Genomic DNA, 22626 nt, shown 5'->3' with positions numbered 1-22626 from the left:
GGAGCCCCTTCTTTTCTGTTTGTCCTTTTCTCGTTCTGTGTTGTCCTCAGATCCATTGTCACTTATTCATTCTGCAAACACATCCTTAAATATTTGGTAGAATTTATCAGTGGTGCTATCAGAACCAGGAGGAATTTTTTGTGTATGTGAGAAGGTTTTAAACTTCAAACTACAAATTGTATTTCTTAAATAGCTATATAGATACAGGAGGCTAATCACATTATCTGTTTCTTCTAGAATGAGCTTCGGTAGTTTGTATATTTCAAAGAATTTTCCATTTCATAGAAGTTGCTGAATTTATTGGCATAAAGTTGTTCACAGTAGTCCCTTATTATACTTTTTAATATCTGTAGAATCTGTAGTGATGTCATAGCTCTCATTCCAGATATTGGTAATTTGTGTCTCCTTTTTTCTCCTGATCAGTCTGGTTAGAGGTTTATCAATTTTATTGATTTTCTCAAAGAACCAGCTTCTGGTTTCACTTGACTTTCTCTACTGTCTTTATATTTTCTATTCCATTTATTTCTGCCTTAATCTTGACTACTTCCTTCTGCTTACTTCAGGTTGAATTTTCTCTTCCTTTTCTAGGTTTTTAGGGTAGAAATAAAGGTCACTAATTTGAGATTTTTTTTCTAATATTGTCATTAGTGCTATAATTTCATATGCTATACTTTCATTCTTCACAAATAAATCCTGAACATCAACTATATGCCAGACATGGCACCAAGCACCACAAAACAGTCTCTACCTTACTAAACTTATGGTCTTTCAGAGAAGACAGGACACTAAGAAAATGAAGGGTGATAAGCAGACTGATAGAGGAAGACCAGATAACCACAAGGGTCCTATGCTGGATATGTGGGTCACTGGCAGGTGGCTCAGCACTGGGAAAGCCCTCATATTCCTGAAGACAAGATCAATCTCTGCAACTGCTCTCAGTTCAGCATTTAAAGTACAGTCTTGGGGCTTTCCTGGTGGCGCAGTGGTTAAGAATCCACCTGCCAATGCAGGGGACATGGGTTCGAGCCCTGGTCCGGGAAGATCCCACATGCCGTGGAGCAACTAAGCCCATGCGCCACATCTACTGAGCCCGCGAGGCACAGCGACTGAAGCCCGCATGTCTAGAGCTTGTGCTCCGCAACAAGAGAAGCCACCGCCATGAGAAGCCTGTGCACCGCAACAAAGATTAGCCTCTGTTTGCTGCAACTAGAGAAAGCCCCGCGCACAGCAACAAAGACCGAACACAGCCAAAAGTAAATAAAATAAAATAAATTAATTAAAAAAACCCCAAAGTACAGGATCTTGATCAACAGTACTTCCAACATTCTTGCTATTTTTGTTTCTGCTTCCCATTTCCTAACTCCCTGAAATGCAGGTGATAAAGGCTTTCCTCTTATATAAAATGTCCCTACTATGTCTTCTGCAAAACTGCTGCTATGAAATATCTGCTCTGCCTTTTGTATTTGTAGTGGGGTGGGGATGGGGGAGTGGGATTATAAGCTTTGGATTTAGGAGGAGAGAGAATTCTGATAACTAGAAGATGTCAAGAACTTGAGCTCCCAGACAGGCAGATCTGGGCTTTAATCTTGACTGCATAATTTACCTACAGTGTGACCTGGGGCAAGCTACTTAGCTGCTATAAGGCTCAGTCCTTGTAACATGAGGAAACAATATCTACCAACTGATAGAATTGTTTTGAGAATTAAATAAGATAATGAATGAGATGTGCTAATAAAGACTGTTCCTATTCTCACTCAGTTCCTTTATGGTACTCTCTCTCCCACAATCAAGCATTTTCTTTCTCTGAGGCTAAAATCTCTCTTTTCATTGTGTCCTAGTTATTTTCTGCCTTATTGCCCCAAATCCTGCTCAGGGCATTTTCTCATCCTCATTTTATAGTCTAGGTAACTGAACCAACCAAACACTGTGATTTCTGAGTTGTGTCTCATTGCTAGTTGATTCCCTGAGACTCCCAGCCTTCTCGCTGTTTGTGTGATCTTGGCTTTATTCCTAATGACACTAGTGTAAGCCTGGAGGATACTCTGTGAATACATTTCTCCTCCTAACCTTCCTTTCCCAAACTTTAACCCTGCTTGTCCTATCATTATCTCTCCATTTTAACCTTGTCCCTCCTCTGAGCTCATGGAGGTGGTAACAGAAGGAAGTTTTAGAACTCTAAAAGCAAATGTCAACTTACATTTGATTTAGGAGTAGTAGCTGGTACCTTCATTGGGAGACGTTTTTGGGGCAGAGGAAGTTACCCCTTCATTTCATTGCCTCCTAAGTTTCCAGGGACCAACTTGATCTGTACCAAAGGCTGCTCTGATATGTGTGCTGTCAGGAGGAGCTACTCCTGAGGGCAGCGGGGCAGAGCTCACCCTGAGGAGATTTATCCAAGCGGTTTGGTGTCTTCTGTTTGGTCCTCTCAGATAGGTTCTTTGGACAATGAGTAGTCAGTAAGGGGAAACTTTTTTGCTCTACTTCTAACAATCTGAAAATAAACTTTGTAGGCCTGATTGTTGCATGTGATTCTTTGGCAAACACTTACTTCCCTGTGTCCGCAACAAACTTGCCCATCTCTGACTTCAGATCGGTGTTTGTCATGCCTTTGGGGTTAATATTTTGCAAAACGTAGCTGAACTTACAATTTGGTAATGGTGCCACCATCTGGCAGTCCTGTGGTTCCGAGTTACAAGGCAGGTCTCAATACCCAGCCAGTCCCATCAACTAGATGATTGTATTAGTTATCTGTTGCTGTGCAACAAATTATCCCCGAACAGCGGTTTAAAACAACAAACATTTATTATCTCACAGTTTGCAGGAATCTGGGAGTGATTCAGCTGGGTGATTCTGGCGCAGGGTCTCTTCTGAAGTTGCAGTCAAGCTATTGGCTGGGGCTGCAGTTAGTCATCTCAAAGCTCAAAGGGGGCTGGAGGATCCACTTGCAACTTCCCTCGCAGGATTGTTGACAGGCGTCACTTCCTCGCTGGCTGTTGGCTGGAAGCCTCAGCTTCTTGCTACTTGGGCCTCTCCATAGCAGCCGTCTTCCTTTAGAGCAAATGACCCAAGAAAGACTGAGAGAGCTATCAAGATGGAAGTTGTAGTGCCTTCATAACCTAATTTCAGAAGTGGTATACCAACACTATTGTATTCTATTGGCATAGAGATCAACCCAGGAACAATGTGGAGGGAACAACATAGGATGTAAATACCAGGAGGTGGGGATTGCTGGGGGGCCATTGTGGAAGCTGGTTTCCACAATGATCTAGACTGGAAAAAAAAATCTTTATCAGGTCCTGGGTTAACTAACTTGCCCATTCATTCATTCATTCATTCAGCCAACATTTATAGAACCCCACAAGCTCCAGGCACTGTTCTTGGTGCTGAGGATACATTGGAGAAAAGGGCTATCCCTGCCATCAGGGACATTAGAACAAATTACATGAGGGTGAAAAGCGCTGTGATAGGGAAATTCAGGACTGTGGGAACAAGTGTGGAAAGGCAAGAATGGCTTCCTGGAGGAAAGAACAAAATGACATTGAAAATAATGTCAAGTGGCTTACAGGGTAAGTGGTTGGGAAGGTGGTGTGGGAAATCAAGGACAGATATTATGGGGAGATCCAGACAGCACGCAGGAATGCAGGGTTCAGTCAGTGGGAACAGAGTCTTCCACAGGCCAGGACTCAGGACTGGGATGCCAGCCCTGGGAGTCAGGAGTAAGATCATGGCTGCTTTGGTCCCCTGCTAGTCAGCAGGCTGTTGATGCAGGAGAGCAGACACTGTGAATAAGATGGGGGGCTTCAGAAAGGAGGCTGAGGCTTGGCTCTCAGAACCAGAGTTAAGGGTCACAGAGAACCAGTTCTGAGAGGCTAGTGCTGTCCTCTAAGCATTGCCCTATAATCCCTAAATCCTCCCTGCAAGAGGACCAGATGGGTGCTAGAGGTTGTACCTCAGCTGTGGGCAGGAAGGTTTAGAGGCTGGAGGGAGAAATCTCAGATTGGCCAAGTTTGTCTTTGGTGCCAACTCATTGCTCATTCCTCTCCTACCAGCTTGGTATTCTCATAGTGCCTTCAAGTTCTCGGGACCACCCCTTCCACCCTTATCCCAGCTGGCCTTTCCACTGTCAGTGCCCTCAGTCTCAGCCCATTGCCCAGGATTTATCCTGCTACCCCCCACCCCCCACTCCTTTCTGCTGACCCATAAAGGAGAGCCCTGCCACAGACTTTATGGCCATGGTCTGGCCTCAAGAACTGAGGATGCAGAATTTACTGTGTCTGACTATTGGCACAGAAAAACAAAGTCTCTTCTGGGAAAGTAGATGCTGGGTGTTGGCTGATCTGATTACATGTGACTATTGATTGGATTCACCACTTGTGGACTCAGGTAAACTGTTTGTCACCGTCCGTGGGCAAGATTGAAGTTCCATAATCCATATTAGGTCGGCTTAACCTTGTAGGAAAGAGCAGCTGCTTTGGCCCCGTGGGAAATAGGTGTTGCTGCCTCTCTGTCTCCCCTCCGTACTCCTGGACAACCTTCCCCATCAAGCCCAGGGGTGACTGGAACCGGGAGGAGGGCAACTCCCCCTTTTCATTAATTACATCAACATGACATCTCCCACCACTCCTACTGCCGTGACTGGCTATGGAGGGCCATGCGTGTGCCACGTGCTCTGTTCAGCTCTCTACATCACAACCTCGTGAAGGCTCACAATGGCATGGTAGCATAGGAATGATCACAGGCATTTACGGAGATTGTGTTGCTTCTCCAAGGTCACATGGCCATCGGTGGTGGAACCAGGATGGAACTCTGGTGTATTTGACTCCAAACCTCTGCTCTTTCAGCTGGGTTCAAATATCTGTGGTATGGATTTCTTTGCTTGTTCAAGGCTCTGAAGGGTCATATGCTTGATGTTGGAACCCAGTCCCCCAACCTCCTTGGACACACCCTTGCTCTCTTTTGGTTCTTCTCTCCTAAGTCTCTGGATGCTCTTATGTGCCCTCAGGACTTCTCTTCCAGAGAAGGCCTGGTAGCGAGCAAAGTCTGGGATATCATCAAGAAACTGAAACCAGGGGGGAGTGGAAGGTGGCCAGAAATGAAATTCCAGGATTCAGTGCTTCTGACCAAGCAAGAGGGAAGAGGCAGGAAAGTGCATTTGATGCTAGACAGACCTGAACTTCTTAAAAAGTAGCAAAATCTACAACCGATAACCTTTACTGAGTACCTACTATACATCAGGCCCTGGGCCAAGCACACTAAATATATTATCTCATTTAATCCTCATGACAAACCTATGAGGTTGTTACCACTAAAATTTCCATTATACAGAAGAAAAACCTGAGGCCCAAGGAGGTGAAGTCACATGGTCCTACGGTGGCAGAGTTGGGAATTGGGCTCTGCTCCTCTGGCTCCACAGCCTGAGCTCTGAACCACTGTGCCATTCTGCCTTTTTGTACTCCCATTGGTTTTCCAGATCATTTCGGAGCGCACCAAGCCCAGGATGCATGAGTTCCAGTCTGAGGTGTTCATGATCATTGGTGGCTGCACAAAGGATGAACGGTTTGTGGCGGAGGTAACCTGCCTGGATCCCCTGAGGCGCAGCCGCCTGGAGGTGGCCAAGCTCCCCATGACAGAGCATGAGCTGGACAGTGAGAATAAGAAGTGGGTGGAGTTTGCATGCGTGACATTAAAAAATGAGGTCTACATCTCAGGTAAGCAGAAGCCACATGATGCCAAAGCCAGCCCCCAAGGCACTACATGTTTTCCTGAGTGAGAGACAGGCAACCATCCCAGCAGAATTACTGTGGATGGCACTGATCTAGCACTAACTGGGTCAGGATATGGAAACCAGGCACTCAGATGGTCTTATCGTGGAGAGGGAATAATTACTGAGTGAACCCTAATCCTTGAGCAGTATTGTAGTAGGAACCGGGGGAGCAGGCAGATAGGACTTCCTTCATGGAAAAGGAAGAAGGAAAGTGGTACTAGAATTTATTCGGTGTCTGCTATAGGCATAGGACACTGAACTAGCCACTGGAAATACAGTAATGCATAAAAATGTCGCTCTTCTCCCCAAATCTGACCTCTCCCCTCAAGTTTTTAGATCTTACTTTTAGATGCTCCAATAGCATCCAGTACTTTTTCATTTCTTACTTCTAAGTTGTTTGCTTAATTGTTTATAACTGCTCTATGCCTGTTTCCCATTAGTCCTTAAATTCCATGAATCAACACTGTATTCCCAATACCTAGCACTGTGTCTGGCCATGGTAAATGCTCAATAAATATTTATTAGATGATGTAATCTCTACCATCTTTACAGCATAGTAGATGAATTTACTCTTTGGTAGCAATTAATTATTGCCTCTCACATCAACTCTATAAGGTAGGTGATTTTAATCTCCAGATTACAAATGGAGAAAACCGAGGCTCAGAAAGGTATGGAACTTACCTAAAGTCACATACTGGTAAGTGTCAGGCAGGATTCCAATCCATGTTCTCTGAGTCTCATGCTCTCCCATGACATCAAAAGCCACCTAGCTCTTCTTGCAGCACCAAGGGAAAAGACAAACATTCCTTCCCTTCTCTTGGAGGTTTTCTTTAATCTGAACTTGTTTTGGAAAGAGCTTATTCCCAGAGCTGGTCTCCTCCAAGATAAAGGGCAGGTCAGTTCTTCTTTGAGTCTATTAATACCACAGACTAGGGTTTAGCTTTCTTTTATCTTACAGAAACATTTTTTAATTGTTGTAGATTTAAGCAATACAGGGAGTGTAAAGTAAAATATGGCAGTTTCTCTGTGCCATTACAATCCTACATGTTTTAATTTTTTTTTTTTACAAAAATGGTTTTGTATTGTCTTAGAGTAAGTAATGCCAGCTGCTGTAACAAACCCTGAATCTCAATGAATCACCACAGAAGTATGTGTGGGTTGGGGGAGAGCACCTGCTCCACTCAGGCATTCAGGGACCTAGGCTCCTTCTGTCTCATGATGAGGCTGTTTCCAGACGTGACCTTCAAGCTTGAGGCATTTCGGGAAGAGAGAGAAACCCAACAAGTTGAGAAGACACACCTGCTCACAACAGCCTCGGCCTGGACATGAGGCATCAGTTCTGCTCACATTCTATTGGCAAGAACCAGCCGCATGCCCTCCCTGCATCCCCGCCCCCCATGCAGCAGGGCTGGGAAATGTAGTTTAGCCATGTGCCCAGGAGGAAAAGACAGGTTTGGTAATCATGGTCAGTCTTTGTCACAGACACTAGACATAGTGTTTTATTCTACAACTTGTCTCTTGTCCGTCTTCAATTTGTTGTTGTCTTTTTAAAAATGATACAGGCTGCTAACACATATATATGGAATCTAAAAAAAAAAAAAGGTCATGAAGAACCTAGGGGCAAGACGGGAATAAAGACACAGACCTACTAGAGAATGGACTTGAGGACATGGGGAGGGGGATGGGTAAGCTGGGGTGAAGTGAGAGAGTGGCATGGACATATATACACTACCAAATGTAAAATAGACAGCTAGTGGGAGGCAGCCGCATAGCACACGGAGATCAGCTCGGTGCTTTGTGACCGCCTAGAGGGGTGGGATAGGGAGGGTAGGAGGGAGACGCAAGAGGGAGGGGATATGGGGATATATGTATATGTATAACTGATTCACTTTGTTATAGAGCAGAAACTAACACACCATTGTGAAGCAATTATACTCCAATAAAAATGTTAAAAAAAATGATACAGGCAATACATGAAAGCATGCTTGTTGTACTAAATCAACAGAAATGTGTACTCAACTAACAATCTGTTCTGAACATCATTACATGTTGGTATAATTGATCTACTATATGTGTTAAGCAATGTAATACATGTAAAGTACAGCACAATCCCAAGCACGTGGTGAGAGCTCAGCAGTGTTAGTCGTCATTATCATTACTGTGAGGATTGTTATTACTGCTCATTTCACCAGCTTCAGGGCTGTCTATTGAATGAATGAACCATAATTTTTTTCAGCTTTTATTTTCCCACTGAAAAAAATACCACAATAGGCATTTTCATACACATATATTTATGAACTTGCACTGATATATGGAGAGATTCCTGGAAGTGGTCATAAGATGTGTAAATTTAGAATTTTTGTAGATATTGCTAAATTGTTCTCCAAAAAGTTTGTACCCATTTACAGTTCAACCAATGATGAATGTCAGTGCCCATTTTCTACATCCTTGTTAACATTTTTTATTATCAATTACATTTTTAATAGACTTGAGTGTGTAAATTTACACTCTTAGATCATTAATGAGGTTGAATATATTTTCATATATTTATTAGCTAAACGTATCTGTTTTTAAAAATGATCTGTTCCTACCCTTTGTTTTTCTACTGGTTGTCTTTTCCTTATTAATTTTTTGGAGTTCTTATTATATATCCTTTGCTATTTGTATTACAAATACTTTCTCCCAGACAGTGGGGTTGTCTTTTAACTTTGATTTCTATTTTATATAGTAATTTTCTTTTCTATATGTTCTGGGTTTCTTGTCATGCTTAGAAAGCCCCTCCCCACCCCAAGATCATTAACATCTTCTCCTATATATTCTCCAGTTACTTCTATAGCATTTACATTTAAATTTTAAGTATAATGTGAAATAGGGATCTAAATTTTTCTCTAAACAGATAGCCAATTGTTCTAATGCCATTTATTTAATAATCTCTATATCTTTTAGTCTGTTTCTGTACCTTGTTTTTAATTGATCAGTTTGTCTTATACTAGTAGCACATTATTTTTATTATCATAGCTTTTTAGTATATTTTGATATTTGCTAGGGAGAGCTCTCTCATTCCTTCTTCTTTTTCAAAAGTTTCTTAGAAATGTTCCCAAATCTACTCTTCCAGATGAAGCTTAGAATGGTCACTTCATGTCCTGAAATCCATGAAAAGCCCTGAAGGCACCTAATATATAGGTTAATTTGGGGACGGTTGACATCTTTGCAATAACCTGTCTTATCATCTGTGCATGTGATATGCCTGCCCAGTTAATCAGGTCTTCTTTTACATCCTGAAGTAAAAAAATTGTCATTTTTTCCCCTTTTTAATAAAGTTTGCATACATTTCTTTGAAAGTGTATAGTTATTTTATAATTTTGGACACTACCTGAATGGGATCAATATCACAGTGTTTTGAATAGAGACCTCTAAAAGGTATACAACACCCCTCCCCCAGAATGGTTAAACTATATGAACAAAAAGATAACAGGAGAGGATGAAGCTCAGTCTCCCTAGCAGCCAGGGGAAACCAAACTATGACATCATTTTTCTTTCTCAGGCTGTAAAACAAAACAAACCAACCAAAAAAACCTTCCTAATATCTGCTGTGGGTGGGGCATGGGGAAAAGTCAACCAGAACAGCTTTGGAAGGTTCTTTGGTAGCACCTGTAAAAATTCAAGGTGGGCACGCCGTTGACCTAGGAATCCCACTTCTGGGCTCCACCCTTGAGAAACACTTACCCGTGACATAGGGCGTCATTAATGATATTCATTTCCACACTAGTGCACATTTTAGTCTGAAAGGTACATCCTTTGTTTTAGGTAGTTGGTAGTACTCTGTACTGATGGGGAAATGGAAACACAAAGTCATTAAAATATTTTATTAAAGTCACCAAAAAAGTCAGCTCTCCTTTGTCTTGGTCTCTCTCCCTAACTGAATTTCATATTTTCTATTTATTGAGTTGCCTTGAAAATTTTTTTTACCAGCTCACTCTCAAATGATCTGGTGTGAGCATCTCATTCTGTTCCAATAGAAATTGTTTCAAAGTAGGACAAACCTCACTTATGTTTTTATATAGAGCAGAGTTATGAACCAAGAGAATTTTGTAAGATTTCATGGTGATTTTCCCAGGTTTGTATTTGTTTGAATAAATAAGCAAACATAGAACCTAAGCTGGTTTCTCATTTGCCCGCTGGTCAAGGCCCTACTATCCCCACCTGCAATCATCCAACTTTACCTGTCCTGCCTGACCTCCTGCCCCTGAGCCTCACAAACACTGGAGTCCAGGCTCCTGTTGGTCCCCACTCGCCTAGGCAGACTTGGGTACTACTCCCCTGAAGCCTTCTCTGGACCTAGCTCACGGAGCCTCCTCTTCTCTGAATTCTCACGGCACAGAGGTGACACATGGCACAGCCCAGTGCATGATCCACCCCAGTCTTACACTGTGTCTCCCTGTCTCCCTGTGCAGGCTCTGTCCCGGCAACCACACTGCATGCACCTTCATGATTTCTTTTGTCTGGGGGTATGGGGCGGGAGTTGGTGCTCGTCTGGGGATTTAACACTTCTGGGCCAGTGGGAAATTATAGGAGAAGCTGCATTTCTGACATATCAGTGGTTTCTTAAATGCTCTATATGTCTCCTAGGTGGCAAAGAAACACAGCACGATGTTTGGAAATATAATTCTTCAATCAACAAGTGGATTCAAATTGAGTATTTGAACATAGGCCGCTGGAGGCATAAGATGGTGGTGCTCGGGGGCAAGGTCTATGTGATCGGAGGTTTCGATGGCTTGCAAAGGATCAACAACGTGGAGACCTATGACCCCTTCCACAACTGCTGGTCAGAGGTATAGATTATTTCTCTGAGTAACTCTGTATTATTGCTTCAAAGCTTAAAAAAAAAAGGTATCTGCCAATGTATACCTATACAGCTTTCTGATCTCTCTGCTCCCACTGAGAACATTTTTGGTGGCTCTGAGCTTCCCTCCTCATAGGAGCCATTGAGTCAGCATTGCTGATCAGGTCACAGAAATGATTTCTTTCCAGGTGGGGGAGCTCTGTGTGGGTACCTGTCCTATCCTGGCCAGAACCCCAGAGGTAGACGGGAGGCTTGATCCTGTCTTGGTCTGCATGTCTTGGCCTAGAGTCTCTGTCTCCTCCGATGCCATCTTCCCTTGTCTTCTCCACACTGGGCACACCAGGATCTCTTGACTACACTGTTTGTTGAATCCAGAGTCATTTGGTAGTATTTAGAAGTCAGCCCTTATTTATTTACCTATTAGTGATGAACCATTTGCGTGCCTTCAAACAAGACTTTAGCAATGCAATCTCAGGTATATATCATACTCAAGAAAAGGCAAAGCATTGCTCACCAATGGGCATAAAGTTTCCGTTATGCAAGGTGAACCAGCTCTGGAGATCTGTCATACAACATTGTGCCTATAGATAACAATACTGTATTTTACACTTTGAAATGTGTTAAGAGGGTAGATCTCATGTTAAGTATCCTTACCCCCGCCCAACACACACACAAAGGTAAGGTGACCTCACTTCCTGTACTTCCAGAGTATTCCCAATTTCAAATTTTCTTTCTCCTTATAAGATTATATGTCAGAGCATGTTCCAGCTTTGGGGTGTGTGAAACGTGGTCGTCACAGGCACAAGCAAAGGTAGACAGGTCATGATGGCATCCAGCCAAGATCTGTTAACCTGAAAAGAACTTTATAGGGAGCCCTTAACATTTATAAGGCTGTGCCCAAGACCTTCTCAGTTTAAGTCCCATCACAAAGTTGCTCCATGACCCAAGAGGGTTATGTTAATGGGTAAGAGACTCTTAAAAGTCCCCTTTAGTGCCCTGGGGTTCACAGGATGGAAACACAAGTCTGGCTTAACCCTCAGATCTGTATGTTGCCCCAGAGTGGGAGAATATGCTTACCTGTGGCCACCTGAAACCCTTATACCAGCTTTTCTTCCTAGCTATAAGCACCAACGACAATGCCTGGCACGTAGTAGGCACTCAGTAAATAGTTTTTGAATGAAGGAGCACATGAATAAATATGAATATGCATGTCTGAGAAAGCATTCTCCTCCAACATTGGCTGGTTTCATCTGTATAAACACTTATTCCTGTACACCCCTCCTGCCCTGAGAACTGGACTCTGGGAGAAACAGGCTAGAAACATCTGGAGCCTGGCGGGAGGGTGGGAAATGTACGCTTTGATCCTCTCTGTGTCTCAGGAGAGTCAGGCCCACAGGCCTTGTGACTTCAGGCAAAGGATTCCCGGGCTTGTGTCCCCTGGCTCCTGGCCTGTGTCCTGTGAGCCACTGCAGCAATCTGGGCAGTGTCACTGACAGCTTCTCCCGGTGCCCTGTGTCTCTGCAGGCTGCGCCCCTCCTTATCCATGTCAGTTCCTTCGCAGCCACCAGCCATAAGAAGAAGCTCTATGTGATTGGGGGAGGGCCCAATGGGAAACTGGCCACGGACAAGACTCAGTGTTACGACCCTTCAACCAATAAGTGGAATTTAAAGTCGACCATGCCAGTAGAGGCTAAATGCATCAATGCAGTGAGTTTCCGGGACCGTATCTATGTGGTTGGTAAGTGAGCAAATGGCTTCTTATTTAAGTGTAGGGTCCCCTACACCTGCAGCTCTGCAGGTAGAGCACATGAGACCCTCCTGGGAATTCTTGAGTTCCTGGGTGATGTGGGTGGGGTTGAAAAGAAGAGAAGCTGGGATTGGTCCAGGCCTTGGTGGAATTTACCTTGCAGTTCTGGAGACAGAAACGGCTCCCATTTAGGAGACATACAAGACAGATGGACAATGGGGCCCAGGGGAGGAGCAAGAAATTGCTTTGGGAACAAAGTGTGTTGTAAGCATTAGCAATACACAGAAATTGAAATATGCACCATATAAGTGCCCAATAAATGGTAGCTATCTTTATTTCTTATTTTGTGTTCATGGGAATTTTATTCTTCTGACTTGCGTTGGGGGCTCTGAAAGGTTGCATTTAGCTGGAAGGAAAGCCTGACTAGCCAGACCACAGTTGGCATGTAATTGTTAAGGGTGATGGATCTCAACCCTGACTACTCATTAGAGTCATCTATGGAGCTTTTTCCAAAAATATGGGTAGCTGGGGCTTGTGCAGACCAATAATATCAGAATGAGGAGGACGCTGGCCACAGTGCCAGGTGTTTTTAATGTGCAGGTGATTTTAATGTACAGCCAGGATTGAGAACTACTGATCAGGGAAATACCAAAAATAAATAACTCCAGCAAATAAGAGGTAATCAGAGAAGGCTTCCTGAATGCAAAATATGGGAACAGATGAAGGCAAAACCCCTGCTCTCCCTTGCTTCAGGTTTCCTGTGTCTTTATGGTCAGACTCGTGACTCTGCCCCAAAGGTCTAATCTCAAGATGGGTAACTTGGGTTGGTGTCCCAGGTCATGCTCAGTCTAGAGATGCCACCACCTCTAGTCACTGCCATGTATATCAATACAATGCAAGACTTCTATGCACCAGGCCTTCTGCCAGGTGCTTTATGTGCATGGCCCTTCTGATTTCTTATAACCACTGTGGTCTTGGTGCTCATGGTTACAGATCCAAAAGTGGCAAAGCTGGGATTATGAGCCGGGCCTATCTGATGCACCAGGTGGTATTTCTTCCAGGAAGCAGTCTTATGGTACATTTTGGCAGCCATGTGAAGCCAGGTGTCCTTCAGAACCTGATTAGCACCTGGCTGCAGAGTTTAAAGGGCTATGAAGTGTTTCCAGCATGAGACTTGCTGCCCCTAGTTATCCATTCTGGCTTTCTGGAGAGCCATGAATTTGCTCTTTCTATTGGCAAGATGGTAGACTTGACCTAACCAGGAGTAGGAGTTTAGTGGTTAATGGGGAAGAAAACCAGAAGAGCAGTGAGATGCCCACGGTGTTTCCTTTCCTCTTCAGGAGGGGCTATGAGAGCGCTGTACGCCTACAGCCCTCTGGAGGACAGCTGGTGCCTGGTGACTCAGCTCAGCCACGAGAGGGCCAGCTGCGGCATCGCGCCCTGCAACAACCGGCTCTACATCACTGGGGGGCGGGACGAGAAGAACGAGGTCATCGCCACGGTGCTGTGCTGGGACCCCGAGGCCCAGAAACTGACGGAGGAGTGCGTCCTGCCCCGGGGGGTGTCGCACCACGGCAGTGTCACCATCAGGAAGTCGTACACCCACATTCGGAGGATCGTGCCTGGAGCTGTGTCGGTCTGACTGCGGGAACGCGGAGGGCGGAGCCACGCGGGGACCCCTCCTCCCTCTCCCCCGCATCGGTCCCTCTAAAGCAGCTAGCGGGGCTTGAGTTACAGGCCGTGCATACATCAGGGGCTCACCGCGGCTCCCCATGGCGGCTCCTTGGAAGTCACAGCTTTGGGACTTGAGACCAGCCAGAACTGTCTGTGAGACCTACCTCAGGAGGAAAGAAGAGTAATACTTGACATTCAAGACACACCTGTCCCATGCCAGGTTCGATACCGGGCACTTTTGTATACCAATTCCTTTAACCGTCAAATGACCTGGTGACTGGATTTTATTACTCCCATTCTACAGGTGAGGAAACCGAGGAAACCGAGTTTAAGAGAGGCTAAGTGATTTGCCCCAGGTCAGTCAGATTACAAGTTAGCTAAACCAGGAGTCTAAACCCAGGTCTTCCAATTTCAAAGTTAGTGTAGGTTCTGTCATGTTGTCTATCTCAGAACATGAAAAAAACAAAACAGCTCATTTTTGTTCTGACAAGTTTGCTAAAGGATTCACTCAGCAAGGCAGGGAAATAAAGGTGCTTCTTTTTTTTCTTTTCTTTTTTCCCTTATATTTAAACCATTTGGGATCTTTGGTGTGGAAACCTTGGGCCCCTTGTCAAGAGCATCTCATAGGTTGTTCCATCTGACAGTTCTGGGGAGATGGGTCTGGGAAGGCCTGTTTGCTATGAAAAATGTAAAAGACTTCTGTCCTCCCCATCAAAAGCCTCTATTTTTTATGATCACAGGAGGCCCGTTGTGGACTGGAACTGTCATTGCTGGACAGAACTGGACCTTCAGCACAGGCCAGTGCCCTAGCCTCTTAATGTCCAACAGTTGTATTGCAATGTAGAAAAGGTTTTTGCAGAGACTCAGAATACCGTTTTTGTTTTTCTGGGGGCGGGGAGGGTTGTTGTTGTTTTTGTTTCTTCAGTGTAAACATCCTTACATTGCTGGCCACTGTTGAATGACTGGCTCTTCTTGACAGCATACTTTCTACTTTTTAGACAGTGATTTGGGTCCATGTCCCTGTGACCCCACCCTCCTGGAACCTTCGTTTTCAGGATCCTTTTAATCCCTTCTATTTGGTTTTTGGATCAGTTTGGCATAGTTTTGACTCAAAGAACAGCGTCTGTTCTTCACTCTAAGAGATGGAGCTTTCATATGAGCTCACTGGAAATTCATTCTAATCCCCAAACTGGGGACACAGATTAAGAGATCCTGTTTCATATGCTGTACTTAAAAAGCAATTAACAGGGGCTTCCCTGGTGGCGCAGTGGTTAAGAATCCGCCTGCCAATGCAGGGGACGTGGGTTCGAGCCCTGGTCCGGAGACACCCCACATGCCACGGAGCAACTAAGCCCGTGCGCCACAACTACTGAAGTCCGTGCACCTAGAGCCCGTGCTCTGCAACGAGAGAAGCCACCGCAATGAAGAGTAGCCCCCGCTCGCCCCAACTAGAGAAAAAGCCCACACGCAGCAACGAAGACCCAACGCAGCAAAAAAAAAAAAAAAAAAAAACAGCAACAACAGTGCTAACAACATAGTAACTGCATTACTTAATGTCCTTTATTTTCATCATATGATTTCAAATCTCTTTATAGAGTTTTATTTCATGTCAGATGTGCCATTGTGTGCTTGTACTTCTCAGCAGTTTGGGAAGGTACTAACAGTTGACGGTGAATTTAACTTCCATAGAAAAGTTATGGTTAGAAGGAGCTACAGTTCAAAGCATATAAAAAGACTTGGAAAATTACAACTGAGATTTCTGTTTATGCTAAGATCGCTGAGGATAAATATAAATGCATGTTGGGGTTTGAAAAGCTCTGTGCCTTCAGAGTTCAGCTCCTTGCTGTGAAAAGTGAGATGGGAAAATACAAACATATTTGTGGGAATTTAGAGCACATACCTCACTTACTCACAAACACTGATAACCTTAATGAAGCTCTCAACCGAAACAATTTAATCTACTTCAATTCAGCAAACATTCCAAGAAATTTTTGTTTGGCAAGCCTTGGGGACTCCAAAGAGCAAGACCAATCCCCACCCTAGAAACACTCGATAAACAGGTAAACAGGCCACTTGGTCAATATTATAATTTTTCTTTTCATCAAGTTAGAGAAAATGAGATGTATATGAAGTTATGAGGTTGCATCCAGGTCTTTATTGCCCTTCCAAGTGATCTCCTTGGGAAGCTGCGCTCTTCGGTCAATGATGTGGCCATTGTTTACATATTTGTTTTTCTTTGAGATCGCCTTCAGAAACCACTTCTGGGCTATAGGAGCTATCAGTCATATTTCAAAGACAAGTTCAGGAAAGAACTTTCAAAGAGGAAGTTCAATGACAGCATCGTTGACAACGCAGAGAGCCTCCCCTCAGAGTGTTCTCCTTGTCCTGGTGGTCCTTTGATAAGAGCAACTGGCAAATTTTGAGCCCAGATTTTCAGCAGGTTAACCCTATGCTGGGAAACTGAGGATTTAGGATCTCTGTGTTATAAATCTGGTTCTCAATGCAAGGGTTCTCAATAACGGCATGGGTTGGCAGACAGAGACACCGACTAAGAAGATCCAGAGTTCTGCACTTGAAGCTGCCAGTCTGTAACTTTTAGGTATATAAAGAATTTCAAGTCATTTTTGGGAAACTTTATATCATCAGGATTTAAGTCTCTAGGCAGTAGCCAGGGATGGAATCTCTTAAAATCTAATTTCCATTCTGAGATGAACAAACAAACAAAAATCAAGTTTGCAGGAAGTTAACTGTCATAAGCCATACTACCAACAGGGGGACCAGGCAGGTTGGTGCCAGATGAGCCAGAGACAAAGGGCCCTAGGACTCAGGCAGGGTGTTTAGGATGTCCTGGCACAGCAGACTGGATCTTGAGGCAGGTCCCATGAGTGGATAGAGTACCCCTGACTGGGAGGAAGAGGATGAGGTAGGAAGAGGAGAAAGTCAGGTTTAAGGACACAGGTCTAGAAAATGATGTCAGGGACCCTGGAGTTTGTGAGCATGACTCCATTTTCAAGAAGTGTGAGGGGAGAATAAGGAACAGGGGCTCCAGGCAAGTGGGTTCCAAGAGGAAGCCCACTTCTTAGAAGTTTGGCAAATTTAGAGCAGGACTAGCTGTCAGACCCATTTGCTGTGGGACCTCTGAGCTGCTTGGCTGGGTCTCTTATCATTCTGGACCAAGAGAGAGTGAGACCCAGAGGCTCTGATGAGGTGGAATCTGTTGGGAAGGTTAAGGGGCCCCAGCTGCCAAGGCTGATCTGAAAAGGATGGGGAGCTAAGCTCACCCAAACATCAACAAATAAATGTTCTCTTCTTAGCTTTCATCACATTCTGCATACACTGGCTTCAGGAAACACGCAGACACACAGGCACACAGAGCTCGTGAACTGAAAGAAACTGTGCTCTCAGGGAAATGCAAACATTTGCTTATAGCTATGAAAGTATAGCTTTGCTATTTATAAAAGCCCTTGAGGTACTACTGTTATTTACTTTTCCTACTTGATTTTGAAAAAGAAAGTACTCAGTAAAATGTTCAAAGTGGGTAAACACCACTGGAATTTCTTATATAAAGCCCTAACTTGGGGTTGCAAAATCCTTTTTTCCCTTAGTATCTGATCTGGATGTTTTATGAGATCTTTTAATTTGAAGAGTCATCCTTCATGGAAATCCACAAATATCTCAAACATGGCTACTGCAAAACCAGTTCTGACAGGTCAAATTTTCATATTTATAGATAAAAATATCAACACTTAGTTAACCAAATCCTTTAAGCATTTTGGTTACGTGAGGTTGTATTTTCTTTTTAAGTGATCAAACTAAAGATATAGTTTATAGGTACAAATACAAATAAAGTTTTTATTTATTCAGTAAAATATGCATGGAGTGGATAAGTATATGTTGTGTACAATCACTGGCTGAATGGTTTTTTTTTTTTTGCTTGTTTTGGTTGATGTGAGTAAGTGGTATCTGAATAGAAATTAATTTAGGAGGGGAAATTTGAAACATTTCAGTTCATTCAAGGGGGTTTAGATAAACTCATAGGCTAAAATTAATCAGCTTTGGTTTACAGAGCGGCAAAAAAGTAGACAGCTTTTCCCTCCCTAATGCCTCATCGCCACTCCGAGACAGCATTTACCAATCCGTTTGCAAACTGTGACCCTCATCCTGCCTGGCCTGACACCTTCCTGCAGGAGGCCCCCCTCTAGGTTTCTGGTTTCTGGTCTGACTTGTCAGCCCTGCCTCCACCAATGTCACTGTGTTGTCCCTGAAGCCCTAACTGACCCGTGCTTCTCAAACCGGAGCACGTGGAACTGGGCATATGAGCCAGAGAGCTGTGACTCTCAAGCACTGGTAAACGTGTCATCATTTAGTTTGTTTTGGATTTCAATGCAAAGGTCCTGTGCAATTGAAAAGGAAAACTTGAGGCTTTAAAGAAATGTGGGGTCACATGAATAGCTTTAGACCATTCCCCCTGTGCCTCCTTAGAGACAGAAGTTCTTGCTTCTCAGTCTTAGGGATTCTGGGCGGACAATCTTGGGAAACACAGCCCCATCTCACTGGTTGGAAGTGCTCTGGAGTTAATCCTGGGCCATAGATCCGAGAGCCGGTGCACCAGCTGAGAGTGAAAATGGGGTTTTGATCTTAAGTTCACCGCTGAGCCCTCCAATTTCCCTGCTGGATCTAAGTGGTAATCTGCTGCCTGGACAGCTTGGCCAGGGCCTGGCATCTGCCCAGCTTTCCTTGGCGCCTCTTCCTGCTCTTGGTGCTCTCTGCTGGTTTGTGGCTTCCCCTGGACCGGCCTCCTTCTCCCTGGAGATTTTGCCTTTATATAGGATCTCAGTCCCCATCCCCTCCTCCGGTGGGCTTATGCCTCATTTTCTCTTCCTGTATGCTACCACACTGAAGATCCTTGGTGATGGGGGCTCATTTGGGTCAGGTCCCACCCACCCCCAAGCTGCCCAGTATCAGCCTGCCTGATGACCAGTCACTCTGGTTTTTACTTGTACATTCGTTTCTAACACCTGGGGATTTTCCTTTTCTTCTTGCATGCTCAGATGTCTCCTTTGTTATCGATTCCTGCATGCCACCCGTGACCTTGACACCCACGCATGCCCCATCCCTGATCATCTGCCTGCGTTCCTTACCTGCTGCCTCTCCTGTGGTCTCCAAACACAGAAACCCCACTACCCTCCTTGTCTTGACCTCTAGCTACCCCAACACCATAATATCCCTAGGGCCTCTTGATTTCTCAAGTTTGGAGAAAGAGCAAAAAAGGATATAGGACTTCTTGGCTACAAATTTGTTAGAAAGGTTTCTCTGTAAGGAAACTTCCCTGCTCCCTTACTAAAACAAACCCAGTTCCTCCAAGTTTGGTGGTAGAGGGAGAAACTCCCAGTGGGGACAGATAGTTGTATCTTATAATCCCTACTCTTGCTCCTATAAAGAAAGAGTCCTGTACATGACTCTTTACCTAATTTCCCAAAGGACAGCACAGACCAGGCTGGAACAGTTAAGTGAGACTTTACCGATGACTTAGAGGTGAGATAGGGAAATAAGCACAGAAATAATGCGGTGGATAATGAAGATGACAAGATTCAGCTATTTCTGAGAAGCAGTGTTTGTCCTTAGGAGCGGGGTGTGTGCACGCACGTGTGTGTGTACATACATGCCGTCAAAGATAAACAAAGCTGGACATTGGTTAAAGTGGTGAAAACATTTTGTTCAGTAACCACTGACAGTAGGGGAAAGGGCTGAACCCTACTATGATTTGTGCAGAGGTGACTGGGTGATTTAAAGGGAGGGTAAGGGATGGGGACTGGGAACCAGTGGGGGCTCAAGTAGAGTCAGGGAAGGGGAAAAGCACAAAGTGTTGGTCATTGTAAATGTGATTAAAGCAGCTGCCTCTGCTGGCTGGCAACCATGAAGTTAGGATACTCTCTTCCCACAAAACTGGGAGACAAGCCCTGTCCTTCCTGATAATTACACTTCAAAAGAATGGCTTCAGGGTCTTGAGAAAGACACTCCTGGGTTGTAGGAGATACATAGATATTTATCTAAAAGGGACAGAGGAAGGATTTACAATTGTAAGCCCTCTTTAGTAAATGCTCTCGGACTTCCCTGGTGGTCCAGTGGGTAAGACTCCACGCTTCCAACGCAGAGGGTCTGGGTTTGATCCCTGGTCGGGGAACTAGATCTGGTACAACCAAAATAAATAAATAAATATTTTTTTTAAAAAAGTTAATGCTCTAAGAAAGGGAGGTCAGGGGCCTATTATCAGGTGTTGGCTAGAACGAATGGTAAATTCCTGTGAGAGCCTTGAGCTTTTCCTGACAGAAACTTAAATGGAGAGATGGGTCACCCCAGGATATGGCCTTAGGCTGCCAGCAGCCATGCAAGGGTTCGTCAAGTTTCTTAATGCAGGGGTTTGGATGGAGTGTTTATGCAAATAAGGCATGTGTCTCAGTGCTCCAGGTACAGTTGCTTTATGAAGCAGATACATTAAAGAAACAGGTGTACTCACCACTTGTACTGCTGCTGAGGATGTTTTAAAAGAGAAATGACCATTTTCTACAACCCGACATGTACCCTTCTAGAATATTCTGAAGACAACTAAAGAGAAAAATAGGCTAAAACCTCTTTCAACCTATGTTGGCCCAAGCAGTGCTCTCAAACTATTTGGACTATGTCCCACAGTTTCAAAATGAAAACATTTTCAATATTTTCTATCTTGTTATATTTTTTCTTAAAATTGCTGTTCACAGCCCACTAATTTCATCACCCCCCATGAGTCACAAGTCGCAACCTATACTTGAAAAATACAAGGATGGAGGGTGCAGACCTGGGCAAAGACAGGGCAAGGGGCGTGGGGAGAGGAGGGACAAACCTTAGTTTAACACTTACAGTAGAAACCAGAGGGAAAAATCTGACTACACAAAGAAACCTATGAGTCTGACCTTAGACAAACAGAATTTTTGTGGGTAAAATTCTATTCTTTCATAATAAAAATATAGTAATAGGAGCATCTAATGAGTAATTTCCCAGAAATATGGACAGAGCCATAAATAGTTATAGAACAGTGACAAAATTAGTCTAGGTAGAAATGCTGGAATTTTTAATTATCAAAGTGCATCCTAGTAGAATGTTGCATTCCCAGAAAAGGTCACCCAGGGGAAAAACAATACATTAGACTTTGTTCTGGCTGAGTCATAAATAGACATTAGTGCAGGAAGTAATGGGGTGAGTCTTTGTGAAACAATGCAACAAATATTGATTGAGTACTTAATGTGTGCCAGGCAGGATTCTAGGTGCCAGGGCTCCACATCCACGAACAAAACAAAAATCCCTGCTCTCATGAGCTAACATTCTAGTAGAGACAGGCAACAACCAAACAAGTATATACTATAATGTCAAGCAGTAAAGATGCTTGAAAAGGAGTAAAGCAGGGTTAAGTATATGCATGCTACTTTAAAGAGGGTGAGCAGATGCCCTTTCTGATAAAGAGACAGTTAAGTAGAAACCTGAGTGAAGAGAGTATCTGGGGGAAGCATATTCCAGGTAGAGGGAATAGCCAATGCAAAGGCCCTAAGGCCGGAGGCTCAATTTATTCAGGAACAGTAAAAAGGTCTTGGTGGCTGGAGTGAATTCCAAGTGATGGTAAGGAGTCTCAAGGTCACTGTAAGAACTTTGCCTGTGGACTTCCCTGGTGGCGCAGTGGTTAAGAATCTGCCTGCCAATGCAGGGGTCACGGGTTTGATCCCTGGTCCGGGAAGATCCCACTCTAGAGCCTGTGAGCCACAACTGCTGAGGCCGCATGCCACAACTACTGAAGCCCACGTGCCTAGAGCCTGTGCTCCGCAACAAGAGAAGCCACCGCAATGAGGGAAGCCTGTTCACCGCAACGAAGAATAACCCCTGCTCTCTGCAACTAGAGAAAGCCCATGTGCAACAACGAAGACCTGACGCAGCCAAAAGTTTAAAATAAATAAATAAAATAAGTTTTTTTTAAAAAAGGAACTTTGCCTGTGATCAGAGGAAGATGACAGGGCATAAGAAAAGTTCAGAAATGATACAGATTCACAAATGTTACATAGTTTACAAATTCAAGTTGGCTACATTCACAGTGGCAATTAGTAGCTAGGGACTTCTGAAAGCAAGTTTTTTGTGAACCCAGCAAACATTGAGCTTTCACCAAAACCTTGTTCTTTCTGACCCTGCCCTGTGCACTCTCATCACGGTGGGCTGGAGTTGACTCTCCCAACTGCCTGGTCACAGGAGCCTGGGGGATTTGGAGAAAGCCTCTCAAATAATTATCTATCATTCCCTGTGTAAATGGAAATGGCGGCACTCAGGTTCATGGGCATCTGGTGAAAATGAGACCATCACTGGTGATATTGGTGGGTGGTACAAGGGGGATGAAAGCCAGAACTTTTAATGGCACTGATCTGTAGGAAGCCTAGCTGATTTTGTAAAACCTCTTATGAGTATCCCAAAATAATGTAGACTGAGATTCAGCACAATACAAAAAAATCAACAACAAAAAAACTAATAAACATCCTTAGTGGTTAAGTGCAAACCAACAAACCATTTTAAAAACGTAGGTAA

At 44.0% G+C, this 22626-nt stretch overlaps 1 protein-coding gene across 3 annotated transcripts in view; it reads left to right on the top strand.

Annotated features, from left to right (window-relative positions):
• KLHL6 (kelch like family member 6) overlaps positions 1 to 14115 on the top strand; it is a gene marked incomplete at its 5' end in the record, with an annotated part of 55418 nt that extends 41303 nt beyond the window's left edge. For 2 of the 3 annotated variants that reach the window (XM_081235390.1, XM_081235391.1), the window contains 4 exons: positions 5471 to 5708; positions 10394 to 10596; positions 12132 to 12345; positions 13695 to 14115. In XM_081235390.1, coding sequence (XP_081091516.1) covers positions 5471 to 5708; positions 10394 to 10596; positions 12132 to 12345; positions 13695 to 13996 — 957 coding nt within the window. In that variant the 3' untranslated portion in view covers positions 13997 to 14115. The remainder of the gene's footprint in view (positions 1 to 5470; positions 5709 to 10393; positions 10597 to 12131; positions 12346 to 13694) is intronic. The other variant, XM_081235392.1, reaches the window with a different exon arrangement.
• Positions 14116 to 22626: the final 8511 nt, after the last annotated feature.

The sequence above is a fragment of the Mesoplodon bidens genome, assembly GCF_964165515.1.
Source record: "Mesoplodon bidens genome assembly, chromosome: 5".
Taxonomy (NCBI): domain Eukaryota; kingdom Metazoa; phylum Chordata; class Mammalia; order Artiodactyla; family Ziphiidae; genus Mesoplodon; species Mesoplodon bidens.
Note: the sequence above shows the minus strand (reverse complement) of the source record. Positions and strands in the feature narration are given on the sequence as shown.